This window comes from Aquarana catesbeiana, linkage group LG11 (assembly GCF_042186555.1).
Source record: "Aquarana catesbeiana isolate 2022-GZ linkage group LG11, ASM4218655v1, whole genome shotgun sequence".
Lineage (NCBI taxonomy): Eukaryota > Metazoa > Chordata > Amphibia > Anura > Ranidae > Aquarana > Aquarana catesbeiana.
Window position 1 is genome coordinate 23166291 of NC_133334.1, and position 25412 is coordinate 23191702.

Sequence of the window (25412 nt, forward strand, 5' to 3'; positions counted from 1 at the left end):
CATTCTTGGTGGCATAGATACAACAAGGTGTTGGAAACGTTCCTCAGAGATTTTGCTCCATAGTGACATGATAGCATCACACAGTTGCTGCAGATTTGTCGGCTGCCCATCCATGATGCCAATCTCCCGTTCCACCACATCCCAAAGGTGCTCTATTGGATGAGATGTGGTGAGTGTGGAGGCCATTGGAGTACAGGGACCTCATTGTCCAGTGGTGAGATGATTGGAGCTTTGTGACATGGTGCATTATCCTGCTGGAAGGAGCCATCAGAAGATGGGGACACTGTAGTCATAAAGGGATGGACATGCCAAGCAACAATACTCAGGTAGGCCGTGGTGTATAAACCATGATCAATGGGTACTAAGGGGCCCAAAGTGTGCCAAGAAAATCTCCCCCCCCACACCATTACACCCCCACCACCAGCCTGAACCGGTGATACAAGGCAGCTGAAATCCAGACTCATCAGACCAGACAACATTTTTCCCAATCTTCTATTGTCCAATTTTGGTGATCCTGTGCTAATTGTAGCCTCAGTTTCCTGTTCTTAGCTGACAGGAGTGGCACCCGGTGTGGTCTTCTGCTGCTGTAGCCCATCTGCTTTAAGGTTGGATGTGTTGTGCGGTCAGAGATGGTATTCTGCATACCTTGGATGTAACGAGTGGTTAATTGAGTTACTGTTGTCCTTCTATCATCTGGAACCAGTCTGCCCATTATCCTCTGACCTCAACAAGGCATTTTCCTCCACACAACTGCCGCTCACTGGATATTTTCTCTTTTTCCCACCATTCTCTGTAAACCCGAGAGATGGTTGTGTGTGAAAATCACAGAAAAACTCAGACCAGCCCGTCTGCCACCAACAACCATGCCACGTTCAAAGTCACTTAAATCCCCTTTCTTCTCTATTCTGATGCTCGGTTTGAACTTCAGCAAGTCGTCTTCACCACGTCTAGATGCCTAAATGCGTTGAGTTGCTGCCATGTGATTGGCTGATTAGCAATTTTCGTTACCAAACAATTGAACAGGTGTACCTAATAAAGCGGCCGGTAAATGTATATAAACACATTTTTAACTCTAGAATATACAAGATTAACCCCTTCCCGCCCAGTTCTGGCTTACCTTTAATAGGGTCTTACACCCAGGGTTGGAAGAGATTGCCCCAGTTACATGAGTGTAGCTTAGAGCCCCCCTGTTCACATGCGACTGACGTGTCAAATCGCATGCCAATTCGCCGCCTATTGCCGGCAACAGCACCGTCCGTATCGGTGCGACGCCGACTTTGCGGCACCGATTCCCAAAAGTAATTCCTGCGCTATTTTTGGTGACTTTGTTGGGCGATCTCAATAGACATAAGATGTGAATGAACCCGCACAGGCGTCTCTGAAATCGCTCCCCGAAGTCGGACTGAAATGCCGGCTGGAAGTCGCACATCCCAGTGTGAGCCTCGGTAGAATGTCAGCGGCTTTATGGATCCCAAACAGGTGGAAACAATCTCAATTATAGTGAAGAGTAACAATTCCCAGCAGATGAGCGCCATGCCGGCGTTGTGTGTAATGGAGGAGCCGCTGGAAGATTCCATCAGAAGACTGCGCAACAGGGTGACAACACAGGGGCCCATCTGGGAGACGGGGACAATGTGTTGTTGTCACCCTACAAACAGGAAGTTCCTGAATGAGGACTTATATAATGGGATCCTCAGGGGTTATTATCATGAAAGCTGCAGGTTTAAAAAAAAATATTTTAAAAATGACTTTAACAATTCCTGCCCGGCCTATAGCAGAATGACGTCCGGGCGGAGGTTTCGTCATCCTTAACTGGACGTCATATGACGTCTTTCAGGATAACAGCCGGGGAACGCCCGCTGGAGCGCTCAGCGTGGCGATCGGTGGTGCGGCGTGTCAGTCTGACACACCGCTACACCGATCTCGGTAAAGAGTCTTTACCACGCGATCAGCCGTGTCCGATCACAGATGATCACGATGTAAACAGGAAGAGCTGTTTACCGGCTTTTCCTCACTCACTTCTGACAGACGTGAGTAGAGGAGAGCCAATCGGCTGCTCTCCTGACAGGGGGGGTCTGCGCTGATTGATTATTAGAGCAGCCCCCCCCAAGGATGCCCACCCAGGACCACCAGGGATGGCCACCACTGATAACCACCAGATATGCCACCCTTGGCCACCAGGGATGCCAATCTGTGCCCAAAAAGTATGCCAATCAGTGCCCATATATGATGCCACATGGTGCTCATCAGGAATGCCTACCAGTGATGCCTTTACAGTGATGCCCATCAGTGTCGCCTATCAGTGCCCATCAGTGCCACCTATGAGTGCCCCTCAGTGCCGCATATCAGTGCCCATCAGTGCTGCATATTAGTGCTCATCATCAGTGCCCATCAGTGCCACCTATGAGTGTCCATCAGTGCCGCATATCAGTGCCACCTATCAGTGCCCATCAGTGCCGCCTATCAGTGCCCATCAGTGCCACCCATAAGTACCCATCAGTGCAGCCTTTCAGTGCCCATCAGTGTTGCCCATCAGAGCCACCTATGTGTGCCCCTCAGTGCCACATATCAGTGCCCATCAGTGCTGCATATTAGTACCCATCATCAGTGCCCATCAGTGCCACCTATCAGTGTCCATCAGTGCCACCTATCAGTGCCCATCAGTGTCCCCTATCAGTGCCCATCAGTGCCACCCATATGTACCCATCAGTGCAACCTTTCAGTGCCCATCAGTGTTGCCCATCAGAGACACTTATGAGTGCCCCTCAGTGCCGCATATCAGTGCCACCTACCAGTGCCCATCAGTGCTGCCTATCAGTACCCATCAGTGCTGCCTATCAGTGCCCATCAGTGCCGCCTATCAGTGCCACTCATAAGTACCCATTAGTGCAGCCTTTCAGTGCCCATCAGTGTTGCCCATCAGAGCCACCTATGAGTGCCCCTCAGTGCTACATATCAGTGCCCATCAGTGCTGCATATTAGTGCCCATCATCAGTGCCCATCAGTGCCACCTATGAGTGTCCATCAGTGCCACCTATCAGTGCCCATCAGTGCCCCCTATCAGTGCCCATCAGTGCCGCCTATCAGTGCCCATCAGTGTTGCCCATCAGAGCCACCTATGAGTGCCCCTCAGTGCTACATATCAGTGCCCATCAGTGCTGCATATTAGTGCCCATCATCAGTGCCCATCAGTGCCACCTATGAGTGTCCATCAGTGCCACCTATCAGTGCCCATCAGTGCCCCCTATCAGTGCCCATCAGTGCCACCTATATGTACCCATCAGTGCAACCTTTCAGTGCCCATCAGTGTTGCCCATCAGAGACACTTATGAGTGCCCCTCAGTGCCGCATATCAGTGCCACCTACCAGTGCCCATCGGTGCCCATCAGTGCTGCCTTATCAGTACCCGTCAGTGAAGGAGAAGACGTATACATATTTTTTTTAATCAAAATTTTCGGTCTTTTTTAATTTGTTTAGCAAAAAAATAAAAACCGCAGAGGTGATCAAATACCACCAAAAGAAACCTCTATTAGTGGGAACAAATTTTTTTTTGGGTACAGAATAGCATTAGACATGTGCGATTAGTTTCGTACGAATCGAAAATTCGTACGAATTTTGTACGAAATACGAAATTTCGTTTACGAATTTCGGATTCCAAATCCCTAACGAACATTCGTAATTGTTACAAAAAGTTAACAAACTTAAAAGTTAAAATCCCAGGAAGTCCGCAGAGCACAGGGATGGGGGGAGCCCCTCATAATGATAAATTCATCATTACGAACATTCGTAATTGTTACGAAAAGTTAAGGAACCTAACGAAAATTCGTATTTCGTACGAGATTTCGGACACGAATTACGAAATACGAATTAATTCTAATACGAAACAAATTTATTGACGGCGCACATGTCTACATAGCATGACCGCGCAATTGTCATTCAAAATGCGACATCGCTGAAAGCTGAACATTGTAGGGGAGGGAAGTGCCCGGTATTGAAGGGGTTAAATCTTCAAAACTTCTGGGCTTCGGAACGTCTTTTATGGCTTCCAGAAACATTTCACAAGCCGGTAAACAAAATTTTTCCGCACGGGGATAAAACACGTGCAACAATGTTGTCTTCAGATTGTTAAACAAGTACCGTCTCCATGGAGACAGCATCCGGAAAAAAAAAAAAAAAAAGATAACTCAAATTATTTTAATTACATGGAAGGTAGCTGGTACATTTTGTCCCCGGGAGTTAGACGAACGCTCAGGAGGGATTGAAAGCCTTCATTTCTTTTATCCTTCGCCCCTCCCGCTTAATGAAGCCACTTAGAGTAATAATGATAAGCAGGACAGCTGCCGGTCTGTACATTTGGCAGGAGAATCGTTCGTTCTGGCGAAGCCATCCAGGAAGACGTCGTCCGTAAACATCGCTCTGGATGAGATTCGTCTCTCAGCTGCCACTAAAATCAAAAGAATTAAAATCAAAACAATTAAAATCCAAAAGCCGTCAGGACCGACCCCATCCCCCGTCCCCCATCCCCCGTCCCCCATCCCACGTTCCCCATCCCCCACCAACCCCATCCCCGTCCCACGTCCCCAGTCCCCCGTCCCCTGTCCCCGTCCCACGTCCCCCATCCCTCGTCCCCCCGTCCCCTGTCCCCAGTACCCCCGTCCCCCATCCCACATTCCCCGTCCCCAGTCCCACGTCCCCCGTCCCCCATCCCTATCCCCAGTCCCCCATCCCACATCCCCCGTCCCACATCCCACGTCCCCCATCCCCCCGTCCCCCATCCCCGTCCCCAGTGCCCCATCCCACATCCCACATCCCCCATCCCCCATCCCATGTCCCCGTCGCCAGTCCCCCATCCCCCGTCTCCCGCCCTACATCCCACGTCCCCCATTCCCCTGTCCCCGTCCCCAGTCCCCCATCCCCCGTCTCCCGCCCTACATCCCACGCCCCCCATTCCCCTGTCCCCTGTCCCCCCGTCCCCCATCCCCGTCCCCAGTGCCCCATCCCACATCCCCCGTCCCCCATCCCATGTCCCCCATCACCAGTCCCCCCGTCCCCTGTCCCCCCGTTCCCCATCCCCGTCCCCAGTGCCCCATCCCACATCCCCCGTCCCCAGTCCCCCATCCCCCGTCCCCAGTCCCCCATCCCCGTCCCCAGTCACCCGTCCCCCATCCCACGTCCCCCGTCCCCATCCCCAGTCCCCATCCCCCATCCCCCATCCCCTAAGAGCTTGTTCACCTCGTCTGCGGTGCTTGTAGGTGCGTGAACGTGACCAAAAAAAAAGCGCGCACACACAGGTCTCCCCTGCTTGTGTGAATGAGCCCTAAAATGAACGTCCTTTTTTTTTTTTTTTATATCAACTACTTTTTATTGAATTTTTTTCTTGTTTTTTTTTTCTTACGCATATACAAAGGAAGCACATCACAAATACCTATACGGAACAAACCAAAACAAAAAATAAACAAATAAAAAATAAAATAAATACATTTAACAATAATAATAATATAATAATATATAATATAATATAATATAATAATAATAATATAATAATATATAATATAATATAATAATAATAATAATATAATAATATATAATATAATATAAATAATAAATAAATATATATATAAATATATATATATATATATATATAAAATATATGGGGAGGATAACCAAAAAGACCAGATCTTATTAAACATGTCCCCTTAGCGCCAACCGTACGCACATATGCGGCTTCGGCTTTAAGGGGTTATATCAGGATGATGCCAAAAAAAAAAAAAGAACAACAACAAAAAAAATTTAAAGCGCCCCCGTCCCCACATGCTTGCGCAGCAAAGAAACCACATGTGTTTACATTCCATGTGACAGCAATAAAAGTGGTCAGAATTTTTTTTTTTCAAGTGACAATGTAAAAAAATAAAAATAAAAAAAATAAGAACAAAAATAAAAATGTAACCGCTTCCCGACCGCCTCACGCAGATATACTGCGGCAGAAGGGTACGTACAGACAGAATCACATACCTGTACGTTGCCCCTAAAGAGGTGGCTTGTGGGCGCCCGCGCACCTGCTAGGAGCTTCGTGAGTGCGATCGCGGAGGTCCCGCGGACTCTATCTCCGCAGGGATACCCGCGATCGTCTCACGGAGAGGAAGAACGGGGAAATGCTAAACAAGCATTTCCCTGTTCTGCCTAGTGACAGGACACTGATCACCGCTCCCTGTAATCGGGAGCGGTGATCAGTGTTGTGTCACACATAGCCCCCCCCCCCACAGTTAGAATCACTCCCTAGGACACACTTAACCCCTACAGCGCCACCTAGTGGTTAACCCCCTTCACTGCCAGTCACATTTACACAGTAATCAATGCATTTTTTTCGCACTGATCGCTGTATAAATATGAATGGTCCAAAAATTGTGCCAAAAGTGTCCGATGTGTCCGCCATAATGTCGCAGTCATGATAAAAATCGCTGATCACCGCCATTACTAGTAAAAAAAAATAATTAATAAAAATGCCATAAAACTATCCCCTATTTTGTAAACACTATAACTTTTGCGCAAACCAATCAATAAACACTTATTGCGATTTTTTTTTACCAAAAATATGTAGAAGAATACATATCGGCCTAAACTGAGGAAAAAAAATGTTTTTTTATATATTTTTGGGGGATATTTATTATAGCAAAAAGTGAAAAATAATGTGTTTTTTTTTCAAAATTGTCATTATTTTTTTGTTTATAACGCAAAAAATAAAAACCGCAGAGGTGATCAAATACCATGAAAAGAAAGTTCTATTTGTGGGGAAAAAAGGACGTCAATTTTGTTTGGGTACAACGTCGCACGGCCGCGCTATTGTTAGTTAAAACGACGCAGTGCCAAATTGCAAAAAACGCTCTGGTCTTTGGCCAGCCAAATGGTCCGGGGCTTAAGTGGTTAAAGAGGCCCTGCCCCCACGAGCTCGCACAGCAAAGAAACCGCATGTGTAAGTCGCGCCCGCATATGTAAACGGTGTTCAAATCACACATGTGAGGTATCACCGCGATCGCCAGAGCGAGAGAAATAATTCTAACAAAAGACCTTCTCTAACCTGGTAACCATTAATTTTTTTAAAGCGTTGCTTATGGAGATTTTTAGGTACTGTAGTTTGTCGCCATTCCACAAGTGTGCGCAATTTCAAAGCATGACATGTTAGGTATCTATTTACTGTGCGTAACATCATCTTTCACGTTATACAAAAAAATTGGGCTAACTTTACTGTTTAGTTTTTCTTTTAATTCATGAAAGTGTCTTTTTTCCCAACAAAGTGTGTTTGAAAGACCGCTGCGCACATACCGTGTGACATAAAATATTGCAACAATCACCATTTTATTCATTAGGGTCTCTGCTAAACAAATATATATATATATATATATATATATATATATATATACAGTATCTCACAAAAGTGAGTACACCCCTCACATTTCTGTAAATCTTTTCTTCTATCTTTTCATGTGACAACACTGAAGAAATGACACTTTGCTACAATGTAAAGTAGTGAGTGTACAGCTTGTATAACAGTGTAAATTTGTTGTCCCCTCAAAATAACTCAACACACAGCCATTAATGTCTAAACCGCTGGCAACAAAAGTGAGTACACCCCTAAGTGAAAATGTCCAAATTGGGCCCAATTAGCCATTTTCCCTCCCCAGTGTCATGTGACTCGTTAGTGTTACAAGGTCTCAGGTGTGAATGGGGAGCAGGTGTGTTAAATTTGGTGTTATCGCTCTCACTCTCTCATACTGGTCACTGGAAGTTCAACATGGCATCTCATGGTAAAGAACTCTGAGGATCTGAAAAATAAGAATTGTTGCTCTACATAAAGATGGCCTAGGCTATAAGAAGATTGCCAAGACCCTGAAACTGAGCTGCAGCACGGTGGCCAAGACCATACAGCGGTATAACAGGACAGGTTCCACTCAGAACAGGCCTCGCCATGGTCCGCCAAAGAAGTTGAGGTCACGTGCTCAGCGTCATATCCAGAGGTTGTCTTTGGGAAATAGACGTATGAGTGCTGCCAGCATTGCTGCAGAGGTTGAAGGGATGGGGGGGGGGTCAGCCTGTCAGTGCTCAGACCATACGCAGCACACTGCATCAAATTGGTCTGCATGGCTGTCATCCCAGAAGGAAGCCTCTTCTAAAGATGATGCACAAGAAGCCCGCAGTTTGCTGAAGACAAGCAGACTAAGGACATGGATTACTGGAACCATGTCCTGTGGTCTGAGGAGATTAAGATAAACTTATTTGGTTCAGATGGTGACAAGCGTGTGTGGCGGCAACCAGGTGAGGAGTACAAAGATAAGTGTGTCTTGTCTACAGTCAAGCATGGTGGTGGGAGTGTCATTGTCTGGGGCTGCATGAGTGCTGCCGGCACTGGGGGGCTACAGTTCATTGAGGGAACCATGAATGCCAACATGTACTGTGACATACTGAAGCAGAGCATGATCCCCTCCCTTCAGAGACTGGGCCGCAGGGCAGTATTCCAACATGATAACCACCCCAAACACACCTCCAAGATGACCACTGCCTTGCTATAGAAGCTGAGGGTAAAGGTGATGGACTGGCCAAGCATGTCTCCAGACCTAAACCCTATTGATCATCTGTGGGACATCCTCAAACGGAAGGTGGAGGAGCACAAGGTCTCTAACATCCACCAGCTCTGTGATGTCATCATGGAGGAGGGGAAGAGGACTCCAGTGACAACCTGTGAAGCTCTGGTGAACTCCATGCCCAAGAGGGTTAAGGCAGTGCTGGAAAATAATGGTGGCCACACAAAATATTGACACTTTGGGCCCAATTTGGACATTTTCACTTAGGGGTGTACTGACTTTTGTGAGATACTGTAGATCCCATGGTTTGTAGACTCTATAACTTTCACGCAGACTAAATAATATACATTGTTGTGGGTTATTTCTACCCAACAAAATGTAACAGAATACATTTTGGCCTAAACTTATGAAGAAAGATTATTTATTTGCAAAGTATTATAACAAAAGCTAAGCAAAAAAAAAAAATTTTATTTTTTTTCAAAATGTTTGGTCTTTTTTTCATTTATATAGCAAAAAAATAAAAACCCAGTGGTGATCAAATAACACCAAAAGAAAGCGCTATTTGTGTGAAAAAATGATAAAAACGTCATATGGTTACAGTGTTGCATGACCGTGCAATTGTTATTCAAAGTGCGACAGCGCTGAAAGCTGAAAATTGGCCTGGGCAGGAAGGGGGTGAAAGTGTTTGAATTTAAAGTGGCTAAAGTACTATTTAAATCAGGGGTCTCAAACTGGCGACCCTCCAGCTGTTACGAAACTACAATTCCCATGAGGCATTGCAAGGCTGACAGTTACAAGCATGACTCTCACAGGCAGAGGCATTATGGGACTTGTAGTTTCTGCAACAGCTGGGGGGGGGCACAAGTTTGAGACCCCTGCTTTAAGTACTATTTTAGCAAAACCAGCTGTGACAGTGACAACTGTCTGGGGATTTCCCTCACTATGGGGAGATTTCTCATCACTTCCTGTTGTATCTACCATATAGAAAATCTCCTCGATGGGATGCAAAAAAAAAAAGCTCAGACGGGGTTTCTCCTTTGCCCGTTCCATCCAAAACCAAAAAATTAAAAACTTAAAAAGTTAAATATGGAGTGTAGATTTTTCGTTACTTTGGGCGGATTTTCCATCTTTAGCGCAGTGGAGACATTTATTTCAATGTAACTTTTCTTTCCACTTCCTGCTCTGTTTGATCTCTTATAATTATTTTTTTTTTCCAGGAGTGCATTGTGGACGAGGACTGCGGTCTGGGCGGCTTCTGTCATCTCTCAGACTTTGTCTATAGATGTCTGCCGTGCAAGGAACAGGAAGCGGTACGTCCTGCACACTGATGCCACTTCTACACATCTAAGGCTAGATTTTTGTTAAAATGTTTCTACGAATGTCTGAAAAACCCTTCGAGAATTCAATGATGTCATCAAGGAGAACTAAACTGTGGATAGAGTAAGGGAGGGTTATACCCCCCCCCCATCAGATTTCCCTTCGCTTCCTGTCTTATAGCCAAAACAGGAAGTGAGTGATTCCTGGTTGTCACCAAAACTAGTGTCCCCACTGGAGAGATTTCCCCTCTATTCCTGTTCTGGAGACTTTCATTCTCATTGACAGTGGCGTCGCTAGGGGGTGGTTTTTGGGGCTGTAGCCCCGAATCTGGCTCCCATAGCTCCGAGTCTCTACAGGGGTCCCCAAAGGGAGGGGAGGCTCTCTGGGGACCCTGATGTAAGTGAGGGGCTCCCTGGGGACCCTGATTTAAGGGGGAGGCTCTCTGGGGACCCTAATGTAAGGGGGGATCTCTGGGGATCCTGATTTAAGGGGGAGGCTCTCTGGGGACCCTAATGTAAGGGGGGCTTTCTGGGGATCCTGATTTAAGGGGGAGGCTCTCTGGGGACCCTAATGTAAGGGGGGTTCTCTGGGGATCCTGATTTAAGGGGGAGACTCTCTGGGGATCCTAATGTAAGGGGGGTTCTCTGGGGATCCTGATTTAAGGGGGGAGGCTCTCTGGGGACCCTAATGTAAGGGGGGGCTCCCTGGGGACCCTGATTTAAGGGGGGAGGCTCTCTGGGGACCCTGATTTAAGGGGGGAGGCTCTCTGGGGACCCTAATGTAAGGGGGGTTCTCTGGGGATCCTGATTTAAGGGGGGAGGCTCTCTGGGGACCCTAATGTAAGGGGGGATCTCTGGGGATCCTGATTTAAGGGGGAGGCTCTCTGGGGACCCCAATGTATGGGGGGCTCCCTGGGGACCCTGATTTAAGGGGGGAGGCTCTCTGGGGACCCTAATGTAAGGGGGGTTCTCTGGGGATCCTGATTTAAGGGGGGAGGCTCTCTGGGGACCCTAATGTAAGGGGGGTTCTCTGGGGATCCTGATTTAAGGGGGGAGGCTCTCTGGGGACCCTAATGTAAGGGGGGTTCTCTGGGGATCCTGATTTAAGGGGGAGGCTCTCTGGGGACCCTAATGTAAGGGGGGCTCTCTGGGGATCCTGATGCAAGAGGGAGGCTTTCTGGGGATTTATACACACACACACCTATATTATATACATGTGTATGCCGCCCAAGCGTATGACTTTCTTTACTACACTGCTATGGGCTCTAGCCCCAGATCTTTTGTAGATCTAGCAACGCCCCTGCTCATTGATAACGGTAAACAGGACAAAAACACAGGGTAAACCTTTGGGGACGCAGACAGCAATAAAAAAAACCTGACAGGGGTTCTAATCCCTCTCCACTCCATCCAAAACTAAGGAAAAGAGCTTTGTCTTTAGTTATACTTTAAATCAATTGTAAAGTCTTGTTTTTTTTTTTTTTTTTGTAAAAATAACAAACCTGTTATACTTACCTGCTCTATGCAAGGGCTCCTCCTCTTCTTGGGTCCCTCTTCAGCGCTCCTGGCCCCTCCCTCCTGTTGGGTGCCCCCACAAAAAGCAGCTTGCTACAGGGGGCACCCGAGCTGAGCCACAGCTCCCCGTGTCCATTCAGACACGGAGCCACACCCTGCCCCGCCCCCTTTCTCTTCTCATTGGTTGGCTGACTTTGACAGCAGCGGAAGCCAGTGGCGCGGCACTGCCGTCTCAGCCAATGAGGAGGGGAGTCCCAGGCAGCCGAGACATTCCTATAATATAGCGGGATCTAGAAGGGGTTCAGGTAAGTATTAGGGGGGGGCTGCTGCACACAGATGCATAGAATGCATTAAGATTTAAAAAAACCTTCTACTTGTACATCCACTTTAACCACTTCGGCCCCAGAAGATTTTACCCCCCTTCCTGACCAGAACACTTTTTGTGATTCGGCACTGCGTCGCTTTAACTGACAATTGCGCGGTTGTTCAACGTTTTACCCAAACAAAATTGACGTCATTTTTCGCCCACAAATAGAGCTTTCTTTTGGTGGTATTTGATCACCTCTGCGGTTTTTATTTTTTGCGCTATAAAAAAAGCGACAATTTTGAAAAAAAAAACAATATTTTTTGCTTTTTGCTATAATAAATATCCCCCCCCCCCCCAAATTTTTTTTTTAAATTTCTTCATCAGTTTAGGCCAATATGTATTCTTCTACATATTTTTGGTAAAGAAAAATCGCAATAAGCCTATATTGATTGGCTTGCGCAAAAGTTATAGCGTCTACAAACTATGGGAAAGATTTATGGCATTTTTTTTTTTTTTTTTACTAGTAATGGCGGTGATCTGCAATTTTTAGCTGTACTGCGACATTGCAGTGGACAGACTGAATACTTTTGACACTTTTTTTGGGACCGTTGGCATTTATACAGCGATCAGTGCTATAAAAATGCACTGATTACTGTGTAAATGTCACTGGCAGGGAAGTGACTAACACTAGGGGGCGATCAAGGGGTTAAATGTGTGTTTCCTCAGTGTGTGTTCTAACTGTATGGGGATAGGACTGACTAGGAGAGGAGACCTATCGTTTTTCCTACTTAGTAGGAACAAACGATATAACTCCTCTCCTCTGACAGCACAGGGATTTGTGTGTTTGCACACACACAAATCCCCGTGCTGGCGCTCGTGCACATGATCGCACGTTGCCGGCGGCGATCAAGCCCGCCGGCCACGTGCATCGGGGTCCCCCTGCCGTGCAACGGGCGCGCGCCCTCTGGTGGCCGGAAAAAGGGTAGGTCGTACCCGTACGTGATTTCGCCCAGGAGAGCCATTGTGCCGCAGTATATCTGCGTGACATGGTCGGGAACCGGGCAGTGCTATACACCTCTAGATTTCTCCATCCCGCTAATAGCGGGCCGGCTAATTTATTCTGACCGCCAGCACTTGCGGCTGTCTGACTACCTGAACCATGACTGCGTCTGATTGGATGGAGTCATTGTTCAGCCAACAATTTGGCTCCTTCAACAATCAGCATTTTTTGATCCAGGTGGTGCCATCAGCGCCACCCACAGCTCGAAGTTAGGTTGATTTAGCAGGAATCAGACATAATTCAGGCCATCTATGGTGTCCTTACTGTGATTTCTCCAGTTATTGTGGAGAATAATAAAGTGATACTAAACACAGACTGTATAATCTACATTGTCCCTTCTATTTCTGTATGTGGACGATTGCACTGTAATTATTTTAATTAAAAAAAAAATCGAAGTACCTTTTTTCCTTATTGATATCCAGCTTTCACATGACCCAGCTCTCTCCCAGCCTGTCTGCAGGGAAACATAAGCAGGAGAAGCTTCTAGTTCTCTGCTGGGGGTCACATGTTCAAAAGAAAAAAAAAAAACAGCCTTTAGAATACAGAGTCAAAATAAATAAATAACATCAATAAACTGTTTTAAATTGTCATACAAATATATATATTTGAAATCAAAACGTGTTATTTTTTGGCAATAACATGGTGTGGGCGGGTTTCTGCCAGTCACAGGCCATGCCACGCCCCTCCAGCCCGTGTCTTAGAATAACAGGGAGGTGAAGCCTCCATCAATATACATGTAATATCCCGCCCCCATTGTGTTTAGCTGGTTAGTGGGCATGGAGGAGGAGGTTTCAACAGGGACCACACAATAATAATCTTTATCAGGATTTATTAAAGGGAAAACTTTTAATTTTAAAACGTTAGCATGGCTGCAGCTGGTTCCTTGGGCCCCAGAGTAGCTCACCGGCCCCCTGGCAGATGCGAAGACAGTGAAATTTAAAGATGTATCATTGCACACATCTGATTGGTGGGTTATGTTTTTTTTTATCTTATGCAGTGCACCAGAGACGGCGAATGCTGCGACGGGCAGCTGTGCATCTGGGGTCAGTGCAAGAAATCTGAGAAGGGGGAGAGCGGTGCCATCTGTGAGAAGCAGAGCGACTGCGACCCTGGCTTCTGCTGCGCCGTACATTCAAGTAACTATCTACCCCCCCAATATGAAATGTCTTCATGATTTATTGTGTACACCTCAGACATCAAGTAGAATCAACCTGTGAATTGCTAACCAAAAAACGCTTCAATTGTGCTCAAGTCCACACGTCCACTCAGTGTATCCTAGTACTCAGGTCCAGCTGAAACGTTTGTTTTCTTTGGATAGATTAGGAAAAGGTTGGGCTTTACTGAAAGAGACCTGAGGTCGGGTGCTACAGACCTGCACTAAGTGGGTTGGGATTTTTTTTCCTCTCATCCTGGGATGGAGGAAAAGGAAGGATGAATATTGGTGGACCAACTATTCCCAGTCAAAGTTCCATAGAAACCTTGGGTTCCTCAAGATGTTGCTAGGGGTTCCTTGAGCTGTGGCTGATTGACCTGCCATCTGGTGATGCCTTGGTCTGAAGCCACGTGGCAGAGTCAACAGTGTGATACCATTGATCTTTTTAACTCTTGGGAAGGGTGGCCTTTTGACCATGAATGTAAGGGGCATTCTTTCCACTGACCACCAATGGTTTCCTCTGGGGTAAAAAGGTTGATAAAGTTTGGTCTAGACCAGGATTTCTCAACCAGGGTTCCATAGAACGCAAGGGTTCCTCCAGAGGTTGCTAGGGGTTCCTTGAGCTGTGGCTGATTGACCTGCCATCTGATGTTGCCTTGGTCTGAAGCCATTTGGCAGAGCCAACAGCATGATACCAATTTTTTTTTTTAACTCTTGGGAAGGGTGGCTTTTTGACCATCAATGTATTGGGCATTCTTCCCACTGACCACCAATGGGTTCCTCTGGGGTAAAAAGGTTGATAAAGTTTGGTCTAGACCAGGGTTTCTCAACCAGGGTTCCATAGAACGCAAGGGTTCCTCCAGAGGTTGCTAGGGGCTTCTTGAGCTGTGGCTGATTGACCTGCCATATGGTGATGCCTTGGTCCGAAGCCACTTGGCAGAGTCAACAGCATGATACCAATAATCTTTTTAACTCTTGGGAAGGGTGGCTTTTTGGCCATCAATGTAAGGGGCATTCTTCCCACTGACCACCAATGGGTTCCTCAGGGGTAAAAAGGTTGATAAAGTTTGGTCTAGACCAGAGTTTCTCAGCCAGGGTTCCATGGAACTCACATGTTCCTCCAGAAATTGCTAGGGGTGCCTTGAGCAATGAGCAATTTCTGCCTCTCAGATAAGTTCCCACTGAAACCATTGACCTTTTTATCTATCCTGAAGGTGGTCATTTTTCCCAATGTCCACAAGTGTAAGAAGTTTTCTTTCCACTGACAACCACACTAATGTATCACGAGTTGTAAATATAGTCGAATTTAGCAAGGCTTCCCCGAGACTGGAAAGTTACTTCAAGGGTTCCTCTGTGTTGAAAAGGTCGGGAAAGGCTGATCTAGACATACTTCAGCTCTCAAAATCTCTTGTTGGCCTGTTAATCTATGATCTGTACATGCAGCAAGGATGAGTGTGCAGTTATTGGCTGTGCAGGTTTTCATTTATCCAGGTCATGATATAAGTCGTAGTTGTTAACATTCAGATGGACTTGCTCTGTAATGCTGAAGATGTATCAACACTCAACGAAATGGCTTCCCCAGTTTATTAATGTCAGGAACATACCTAGCATTTATAGCTACAAGGGCAGCTATCTTTTTGACCATTGTTTCAAGTTAAAAGTTTGTATGGTCTGATATGTTATACCCAGAAATAACAAAATACTGTATTGCATATTTTTTTACTTATCTTGGTGATAGAGTCCCTCTAAGTCAGCCATTCTCAACCAGGGTTCATCCAAATGTTGTAAGGGGTTCCTTAATTCAGTGTTTCTCAACCTTTTTTCAGTCGAGGCACCCTTTATAAATTATGGACAGTCTCAAGGCATCCCATTCTAAAATGTTAAACACTATTCTAATAGCTTTACACAATGCAGCAATATCCACACGTAGGACCCCCAATGTTAGAGGGGATTTATTCTTTCAAATCAAATACACTTTTGCACACCTGTACTGACTAGTATTCCAATGTTTCTCTTCTCCCTCAATTTCTCTCCATCAGTCAGCTAATGTGACCCCAGTGCTGAGGGAAAGGGGCGCAGGAGGGTCAAACAATAATGTGAAGGCAATAGAAATCCTCCTTATTAACTGATGATGTCATTGGTTGTTAGGATGCCAGTGTCTGGAAAGTCGTAATGGTGCAAAATGAAAACCTGTGGCTTTGTGTAACTAAAAGGCGGGCTTGATTCACCTGCTGGCTTGTATACAATTTTTTATCAATTTTTAGGCATTTTGCTAAGGCACCCTGGTTGAAAAGGCTGCCTTAAGCTGTGGCTAATTGACCTTCCATTTGATGGTTCCTGCAAAGTTCCAGGGCCAATGCCCCTTGACCTTGGTGTCAGCAGTTTGACACCAATGCTTTTTATAGCTATTGGTAAGGATGGCATTCTGACCACCACTGTAGTGGAGGCATTCTTCCTGCTGACCACCAATGCAAGGGACATTCTTTCTCCTGACCGCCAATGTAAGGAACATTCTTCCCACTGATCACCAATGTAAGGAGCATTCTTCTCACTGATCACCAATGTAAGGAACATTCTTCTCACTGATCACCAATGTAAGGAACATTCTTCTCACTGATCACCAATGTAAGGAACATTCTTCCCACTGATCACCAATGTAAGGAGCATTCTTCCCACTGACCACCAGTGTAAGGAGCATTCTTCCCACTGATCACCAATGTAAGGAAAATTCTTTCTCCTGACCACCAATGTAAGGAACATTCTTCCCACTGACCACCAATGTGAGGGGCATTCTTCTCACTGTTTACCAATGTAAGGAACATTCTTCCCACTGATCACCAATGTAAGGAACATTCTTCCCACTGATCACCAATGTAAGGAACATTCTTCCCACTGACCACCAATGTGAGGGGCATTCTTCTCACTGATCACCAATGTAAGGGACATTCTTCCCACTGATCACCAATGTAAGGAACATTCTTCCCACTGATCACCAATGTAAGGAACATTCTTCTCACTGATCACCAATGTAAGGAACATTCTTCCCACTGATCACCAATGTAAGGGACATTCTTCTCACTGACCACCAATGTAAGGAACATTCTTCTCACTGATCACCAATGTAAGGGACATTCTTCCCACTGATCACCAATGTAAGGAACATTCTTCTCACTGATCACCAATGTAAGGAACATTCTTCCCACTGATCACCAATGTAAGGAACATTCGTCTCACCGACCACCAGTGTAAGGAGCATTCTTCCCACTGATCACCAATGTAAGGAACATTCTTCCCACTGATTACCAGTGTAAGGAGCATTCTTCCCACTGATCACCAATGTAAGGAACATTCTTCCCACTGATCACCAATGTAAGGAACATTCTTCCCACTGACCACCAATATAAGGAGCATTCTTCCCACTGACCACCAATATAAGGAGCATTCTTCCCACTGACCCCTAATAATGTGGTTTTAGCAGGGGTTCCCTGAGATCTGAAAATTATTTGAAGGGTTCCACTAGGGTAAAAAGTTTGAATATGGCTGCTCTAAGTGTTCATTTGTAAACCTGGTTTCTTTGTCTTTCAGGTCTTCTCTTTCCAGTGTGCACACCTTTGCTGGTTAAGGGTGAGGAGTGCCAGACTCCGAACTCACTCCTCGATATATTTTCATGGGATCTGGAGTCAGAAGCCCCTCTAAACCGTTGTCCCTGTGCCAGCGGACTGATCTGTCAGGCTCAGAGGTAGGTAGTCACCTTTGACCATCACTGTGAGAAAAAACATGAGAAAGGGTTCTCCAGTGTACAGTAAAGGTCCAGCTAGCACACCTCCCATTGGGTTGTTACAACAAATGACATCAACCAGGCTGCTTGGTGGAGACTGGAGAGGCCTGGCTGTGGCAACAGTGGTGGATCACCAATTTCTACTACCAGAAGATGCTGGTATGCTGGATTGACGATGAATCCAGATTAGTAAAAAAAGGGAATAGCAAGGGTTGTTTTTTTTAAATTGCGAATGGGTGAAAGGGATGGTGATGGGTTTTAGAGTTCAGCCATTAGAGCCATATTTTAGCTTTGGATAGAGTGGCAGAGTTCTAAAACCTCTGAAAGGCTTTGATGGTTCTCTGATGACATATACCTTCACTTGACCACAGGAACACAAAAAGCAGCTCAAGAGAGGTTTTATCCATCAAAATGAAGCTGGAAGGTGTAGGGCATGAGAGTGTCTCAGTCAAGGGAAGGTTTTATCCTTCCCCACTTCAGTGAGAGGGGGGGCTCTGCTCTATCCTCAAGACGGAAACTTAGTCATTAGTCTGACCTAAACCCATACACCTACTCTAATTTTAGCAGTTAACCCCATCCCTCCCTAGTGGGTTTAAACTTGCGTTGGCTGCAGCATTCACCTCCTCTCCAGTGCTGTCCCTCTGCAGTTAATCCACTCTGCCACAAGATGTCCTTGGTGAACCCCATAAGACTGAGGATATTCTGGGAGCACAGGGTGTCGTAAACTGGCCCTTTAAGAGGGCATCACCACCTTGTTGACTCCAAAACCTGAAGTATCTTCTGAACCACTAGGATGATACTTATTGGGTTGATGCTTTACCACTTATTTGTACCAGCCTTGGCTAATAATGGCACCAATGAATTGAGACCTAATGTCTTACCATAAAGCCAACGTGAGATAGTGGGATGGAACCACTCAACTCTGGTGGCCAGGTTAAATAGGGAACAGGTAAAACTGACGTATGTTGATAAAGCAAAGACCCATTAAGACACTCTTCTACTTTCCTCTGTAACCCACACAATCCTGGAAACTTCCAGGTCATAACTCCTTTCCTTGTTTGTTGCTGCAGGGACAACTTTGCGCTTGTCTGCGAAGAACTTCTGATGCAGAGCAAGAGGGAGGAGACCATCAACCTGCCATTTTTCACCGCCTTGCCAATGGAGGAGATCAACTACGAAGACGGCAATATTTCACCCACAGGAATTGGAGCCGATCTCAGCTTTCCCGAAGACGAAAGAGATTTAATCGATTCTGAACGTCCCTTTGTGGACTATATCTAGAGGACTTATTAATTAATGAAGGACCTCGGGGGGGGGGGGGGGGGGTGTATTGAAGAACTGATCACTCAAAAATTGACACAAATATTCTCCAAACTGGAAAATTACGTTATATCATGAAAAAATGGGAAACTACTGCTTTGGTTGGTATAGCGCATACACGGGGACCTTTCTCTAATCATTGTTCATTCTGACCACAGATCCTTCACATGCCATCAAATTGACCTACTACAAAGAGTGTGTGGGTTAAATGTAGTTTAAGTTCAAAGGGGTTGCATTAAGCTGTAAATATGGAATTTGGCACTTTACCCCGTGAAATGATACATCGAGCGCTGAACAATGCCTAAAAGTATAAACAAAGAACTGCAGACTGCTTCTTCTGCAAACAAAACTTTATTGTGCAGCAGGCACATCTCACTCAATCCTCTCTAACTTGCTTCGCCCCCTACTGGGGCTTAATTGTAGAGTTCTCTCTTAATCTCTATGAAGCCCCAGTAGGGGGGGGCGAAATGCGTCAGTGGAAGGAATGGGTGGCATGTCTCTGTGTTGTTTGCACAATAACATTTTGTTTGCAGAGAAAGAAGCAATGGGCGGCTGCACATCTGTTTCTATTGCAAAGGGGATGGGGGTTGGGGTGACGGAACTCAAAGTCTTGCTGCCACCACCCTTGGCTGGAATTTGGTGCGGGACCTCAGAGTGGTGTTGGGGATGCTTCTGAAAAATATATCTAATGTGCAGAAAGTAGTCAGCCTAGATTTTAATCTGTCATAGGATAGCTCTTAATGAGGATTGTACAACTGAAGTACCTAGAAGCAAGAATTTGCTAGCTGCTTAAGCACTACAACTCTCAGCATAGTTTGCCAGCTGCCTGTCTGTATTTGTATAGTCTTTGCCTAGCAGGGCTGGGTTTGTAATTATTTTTTGGTTGCCAATTATAGCCTCAGGATTTTCTCTATGACAATGCTCTGTTTATTAGTTGCTGGAAAATTGGATAATTTGGAAAAAAAAGTGCACTAGGGTGTTTAATGTGGTCCCCTCCCAAAGAGGAAGGACCCTTCCCTAACCTCCCAGGGTGCAAGACTCCTAGCCTCAGGTCCACCTAGCCAAAAGGCCCAGCAGACCCCTCTCGTCGTGATCAGCCAAAGCCAACCACCAAGTACTAGATTAAAAAATTGGATAACGTGACCCTTGCAGGTCAAAGCAACAGGTTCTCTATAATGCAGCTGCTCTGTTTTCCCACTACCTGGTACTTCTAAGTATGAGGGAGCATGTGACTCATTCCAGTTCCTGCCACAAGAGGGTGCTGGTAATTGGTTGCTCAGAACCCAGCACTGTGGGGAGAGAGCCCTGTGTAAGCATGATTTGCAGCTTATACAGGACCTCTATCACGTACCTGGTGCTAGAGGCCAATGGAGAGAGAGGGCTTCCCTTGCGACTAAGTTCCAGACCCCCCCTGAGGGTGGAAACAGGAGAGGTCAGGCCCAAAGTAGCATGGGTCGCCTGTTGGACTGTATGCAGGAGGTTCCAGAGTACAGCTGATGTGCTAGTGTAGAATCGACAAACAGGTGGCGCCTGTGAGGTGTTGCAGGATTCAGAAAATGCTGAGACTGGAGCATGGTCAGAAGGAAGCCTAGGTCATGAGCCGGGTGGGTAGTATAGGAGACGTGGTCAGGTGGATAGCTGAGGTCAAACACAGGAAGCAAACAGGTCAAGGACAAGTTGGGTCGGTAACAGGAGACACAGGAATATTACAGAGATAACACACTGGAGGAGCCGAAGATGAACCAGCAACTAAAGCCACTAGTAGACTTCCTTATATAGGCCCATGTGACCTGCTGGAAGAGATGTTGGGTGCTAAAGTCCTTCTCCTGCCATAAGTGTTGGTAGAGATGCTGGGTCCTAGAGCCCTTCTCCTGCTGTTGGTTCCCTGACAACCTCTTTTCCCTGCTCCCAATGGTGAACAAAGCATCAAAGAGAATTAAAATATGAGCAGCCATGGGGGCGCCATTAAAGGAAAACCATTGCTTTGCCCTACGTGGACAAAGCACATGAGTACTTTAAACTTTAAACTGGAGCAAAAAGCAACTATCATCGTCCATAGGTGGGGAATATACATAGAGGTCCACTCTGGCCTGCAATGAAAGAGAGAAGGGTTGGTATTATGGACCAAAGATTGACAGAACCAGTTAGGAGAAGACCCTCAGATTCAGCTTTGCCAAACGCCGGGACCAAATTGCTGTTTATATTGCTGTATTACCTACATTCATAACATAAAACTCCCTCTTCCTTCGCTTCCTGCTTAATCATTATTTTATTTCATCTTTGCTGTTTAAAGTCAACTTATGACCACATTTTAATCAAGAGTGTAAAGGAAAAAATAAAAGAAAAAAAAGATAAATGCCAAAATATACCCTTAGTAAGGGAGGGTAGGGGTACCTTTCCCTTGACAAGCCACCTCCAGTTCCATTTAGCCATGTTTGACCCCCATGTGATTTCCCACAGGCTGCATTAGGGTCCAGGATAGGGCTTTCGTAGGCGATCCCACACACAACATGAGTTAGCTGCAGGGACGTACATACAGGGGTCACCATTGCGACCCAGCCCCCCTGTACGCCTGCATAGGAGGGGTGGTGGCATGTAGAGGAACAGATCTCCTTATGTAGCTGCTGAATGCCCGCTTCTCCTCCTCTCCCTCCCGCAGACATTCATCGGCTGCAGGATGTAAATGGAGGGCATTGGTATCTCTACATGCCGTTCCCGCTGCCTACCTATCACTTTCCTGCTGTCCCGGGCTCCTGTGTGCCCCCCCAAGCGTTGCAGAGTTTCCCCCTCCCACTGACTGCTGCGAGTGATCTGTCAAGATGGAGAGCGGGGAAGGAGCCAGTAAATGTGTCATTAACCGGCCCCTTCCTTGTCCTAATGAACAGAGTCAGTGATCGGTACCTCTGCCATTCAGCTCACCGATGGATTTTTTACCTCTTCACACTCTACCAGTTCAAAACCTACCTGAGAACCTCTAGAGGAGGGGTGTCAAACTCAATTTTGTCGTGGGCCACAGCAGCATTATGGTTGCCCTCAAATGGCCAGTTTTATCTGTAAGACTGGATGACCAGAGCACCCCCACCCTTACATCAGATGTCAAGAGTCCACCACCCTCCCTTACATCATGGTGCATCCCCCTTAGCTTGTGCTGCTGCTGGGAGGAGCTGGGAAGCAGAAAGTGCAAGGCTTGGAGGAGGATCGGAGGAGGGCTGGAGTCAGCTGCCAGAGTCTTCCTGAATGTGAAGACCAGGGGGCGCTGCAGCTGCACAGAGAGGCGCAGGAACTGTAGGAAGAGTTCTGTCTTCCTCTCTGCTGTCGATTGCTGAGACCAGGGGACTCTGCATCTTATGGAAGTTTGTGTGGTTCCATCCATCTGTGTCATTGCAACCTAACTAGATGCAAGTAATTTTTTGTTTACTTTTTCTCTTATAAAAAAAACATACATTTCGGATCCATAACCTTATTTTCATTTACATACTTCACTATAAGGGGCTTTCCCCTCTTTTTTTTCAGGTGGATATCTCAGGCCTCTCTATGGGTCTTCAACCAGTTTTTAGGGGCTGACCCATAAAACCTTTTGAGGACCACCACCACCTTAATTCCGTACTCTTGTAGGTGGCACTATAACCCAACGGTTCAGATCTTCCAGGTCTCTGCTGTGTCCTTCCATAAACAGAAGAGAAAAACCCTTCATGAAAAAACCCTCCATGGTCTCTGCCCATGGCAGGAGTCATGGTTCAAGTTGAGTTGCTAACTCGGTGGATTCAACCAGTTTTTAGGGGCTGACCCATCAAACCTTTTGAGGACCACCACTACCTTAATTCCGTACTCTTGTAGGTGGCACTATAACCCAACGGTTCAGATCTTCCGGGTCTTTGCTGTGTCCTATGAACAGAAGAGAAATACCCTTCATGAAAATACCCTCCAGGGTCTCTGCCCATGGCAGAAGTCATGGTTCAAGTTGAGTTGCTAACTCGGTGGTTTCAACCAGTTTTTAGGGGCTGACCCATCAAACCTTTTGAGGACCACCACTACCCTAATTCCGTACTCTTGTAGGTGGCACTATAACCCAACGGTTCAGATCTTCTGGGTCTTTGCTGTGTCCTTCCATGAACAGAAGAGAAATACACTTCATAAAAAAACCCTCCATGGTTTCTGCCCATGGCAGGAGTCTTGGTTCAAGTTGAGTAGCTAACTCGGTGGCTCTGTCTGAACGTCATCCTCCAGACTACTTGGCCAGAACCTCAGGATGAGACAGTTCTCGCAGTTTTTGATATTTCCCTTTATTTCCTTCTTGTTGGATTCAGTATCTTGATTAAAATGTGGCTAGAGTAAACTTGTAGTATAGTGTTGCCTTATGCTGAGCAGACAGGATTGTTTGGTTGATTTCGCCCTCTACTGGATGGAAATGCAATAACTTCAAGTGTCTAATTTATATTCTTAATTCATTGTTTGCATGTGTCATTTGATGTAGAGCGGTTCTAGATTTTGGCTGATTATAAAATGATCTATTTAATGTTCTCATGTCCTTATTAAAATATTTTAATAGTTCAGTCTATCTCTAAAATTTTGTTTCATGCTAACTTCAGACACTTCCAGGATTTACAATATTGGACTTGAATATACCAGTAGCTTGGTAATAGCAGAAAAAGCCGCCAATACAAGTAAAAAATAGAGCAGAAAAAAAAAAGACTTTTTCGCACAGGTGTCAAAATGGCGGCCCTCCAGCTGTTACTGAACTACAATTCCCATGAGGCATTGCAAGGCTGACAGTTACAAGCATGACTCCCAGTCAGGGGAATGATGGGACTTGTAGTTCCCCAACAGCTGGAGGGCCGCCCCAAGGGGACTGACCTTCGGTTTTCCATGTGCCTAGTAACCCCTGATGGTGACAGTATAACCCTAGCTTGCCTATTATCAGCACACAGTGTCCCTCAATGGTAGAAAAACATTTATTTCCACACACCAGGATTAATTGATCACTAATTAATAAAATCACTAATTATTAACATTGAGCTCTGCTGTACAGTGGCCTGCAAGAGGCTGATAACAGATCAAATTCAAGTATAAAAAAATACATTTAATGACATATTAATAAATACAGAGCTATATTAATCTGTGGGGTCAACTCACTAAGAGTTAAATAACAGCTAATAATATGCCGTAAAATACCGCATGTGCTAACAATTGTGCAAGCGTTCAATACACTAAGAACGCTGTATTTGTTCGATTTAGCTGTAATTACCGCATTGAGCTGATTGCTAAGGAGCGGGCCCGCTGCTGCATCCTTAACATTGAATGACTCTTCAGCTGTCAGTGGACTTCCCTGCTCACAGCTGACTGTAAAAAAAAAAACAAAAAAAAAACAAAAAAAAAACAGCTTGGGGGTCCCCCCCCTCCAGTCCATACCAGGCCCAAACCTAAAAAACAAAAAGAAACTGAGGGGTTCCCCCCAAAATCCATACCGAACCCTTATCTGGGCATGCAGCCTAGCAGGTCAGGAAAGGGGGGGGGGCAGCAGAGGAGAGCAGCCCCCCTCCTGAACCATACCAGGCCACATGCCCTCAACACTGGGGGGGGATTCCTTTGGGGCAGGGGGGCTCTGCCCCACCCCAAAGCACCCTGTCTCCATATGGATGGGGACAAGGGCCTCATCTCCACAACCATGGCCGGTGGTTATGGGGGTCTGCGGGCGGGGGGCTAATCAGAATCTGGAAGCCCCCTTCTAGCAGGGGGCACCTCAGATCCCGCCCCCCCCCCAATGTGAATGCGTATTGGTTACATCGTGTCCTTACCCATTCACCAAAAAAGTGCCACAAGGTAATAAACGCACACACAGTTTTTGCCAATTTTTTATAAAAAAATAAAAAAAATACCCCCCCCCCATGTAAATCCATCGTCAATCACGCAGCCTGCTAGACCTGAAAGAGAAAACCGCTCCCACAGTCGGTGAAGGCAGAAAGACAGCAGAGCCTCCTGCAGGCTCCGCTGTCTGACATTTCTTATATAGGTAAAGGGTGGGGCCACCTGGCTACAGCACTTAGTGGCCATGCCCCTTGTGATATCACAGACCGGTGCATGCTGGGTTTTAGATCTGTCTGGAATTAAAAGTATATATAAACCCTCAACTTGTAAAACAACCCATTCGGTTTACAATAAAAATAAAAAGGCAAAACATTTATGTATACATATTAAAAAAGAAAACACAAAACAAAAGACAAAAAAACACCAAAAAAACATAAATACCTCTCCCTTTTTTATAAATTATCACATCCCCTCAGTTCTTAGCTGCATAAGAGCTGGGGGGGGGGGGGGTGAGATAAAGCATCACACTGATCTTCCCAGTGAATGGCTGTGTATGTCAGGACAAGTCTGATCATTGGAGAGCAG

At 46.0% G+C, this 25412-nt stretch overlaps 1 protein-coding gene across 1 annotated transcript in view; it reads left to right on the forward strand.

Annotated features, from left to right (window-relative positions):
• DKK3 (dickkopf WNT signaling pathway inhibitor 3) overlaps window positions 1–23575 on the forward strand; it is a 90953-nt gene extending 67378 nt beyond the window's left edge. Inside the window, exons 5-8 of the mRNA XM_073604071.1 lie at window positions 9794–9886; window positions 13769–13907; window positions 17510–17663; window positions 18773–23575. Of these exons, the coding sequence (XP_073460172.1) occupies window positions 9794–9886; window positions 13769–13907; window positions 17510–17663; window positions 18773–18983 (597 nt within the window). The 3' untranslated portion in view covers window positions 18984–23575. The remainder of the gene's footprint in view (window positions 1–9793; window positions 9887–13768; window positions 13908–17509; window positions 17664–18772) is intronic.
• The last annotated feature ends 1837 nt before the right edge of the window (window positions 23576–25412 follow it).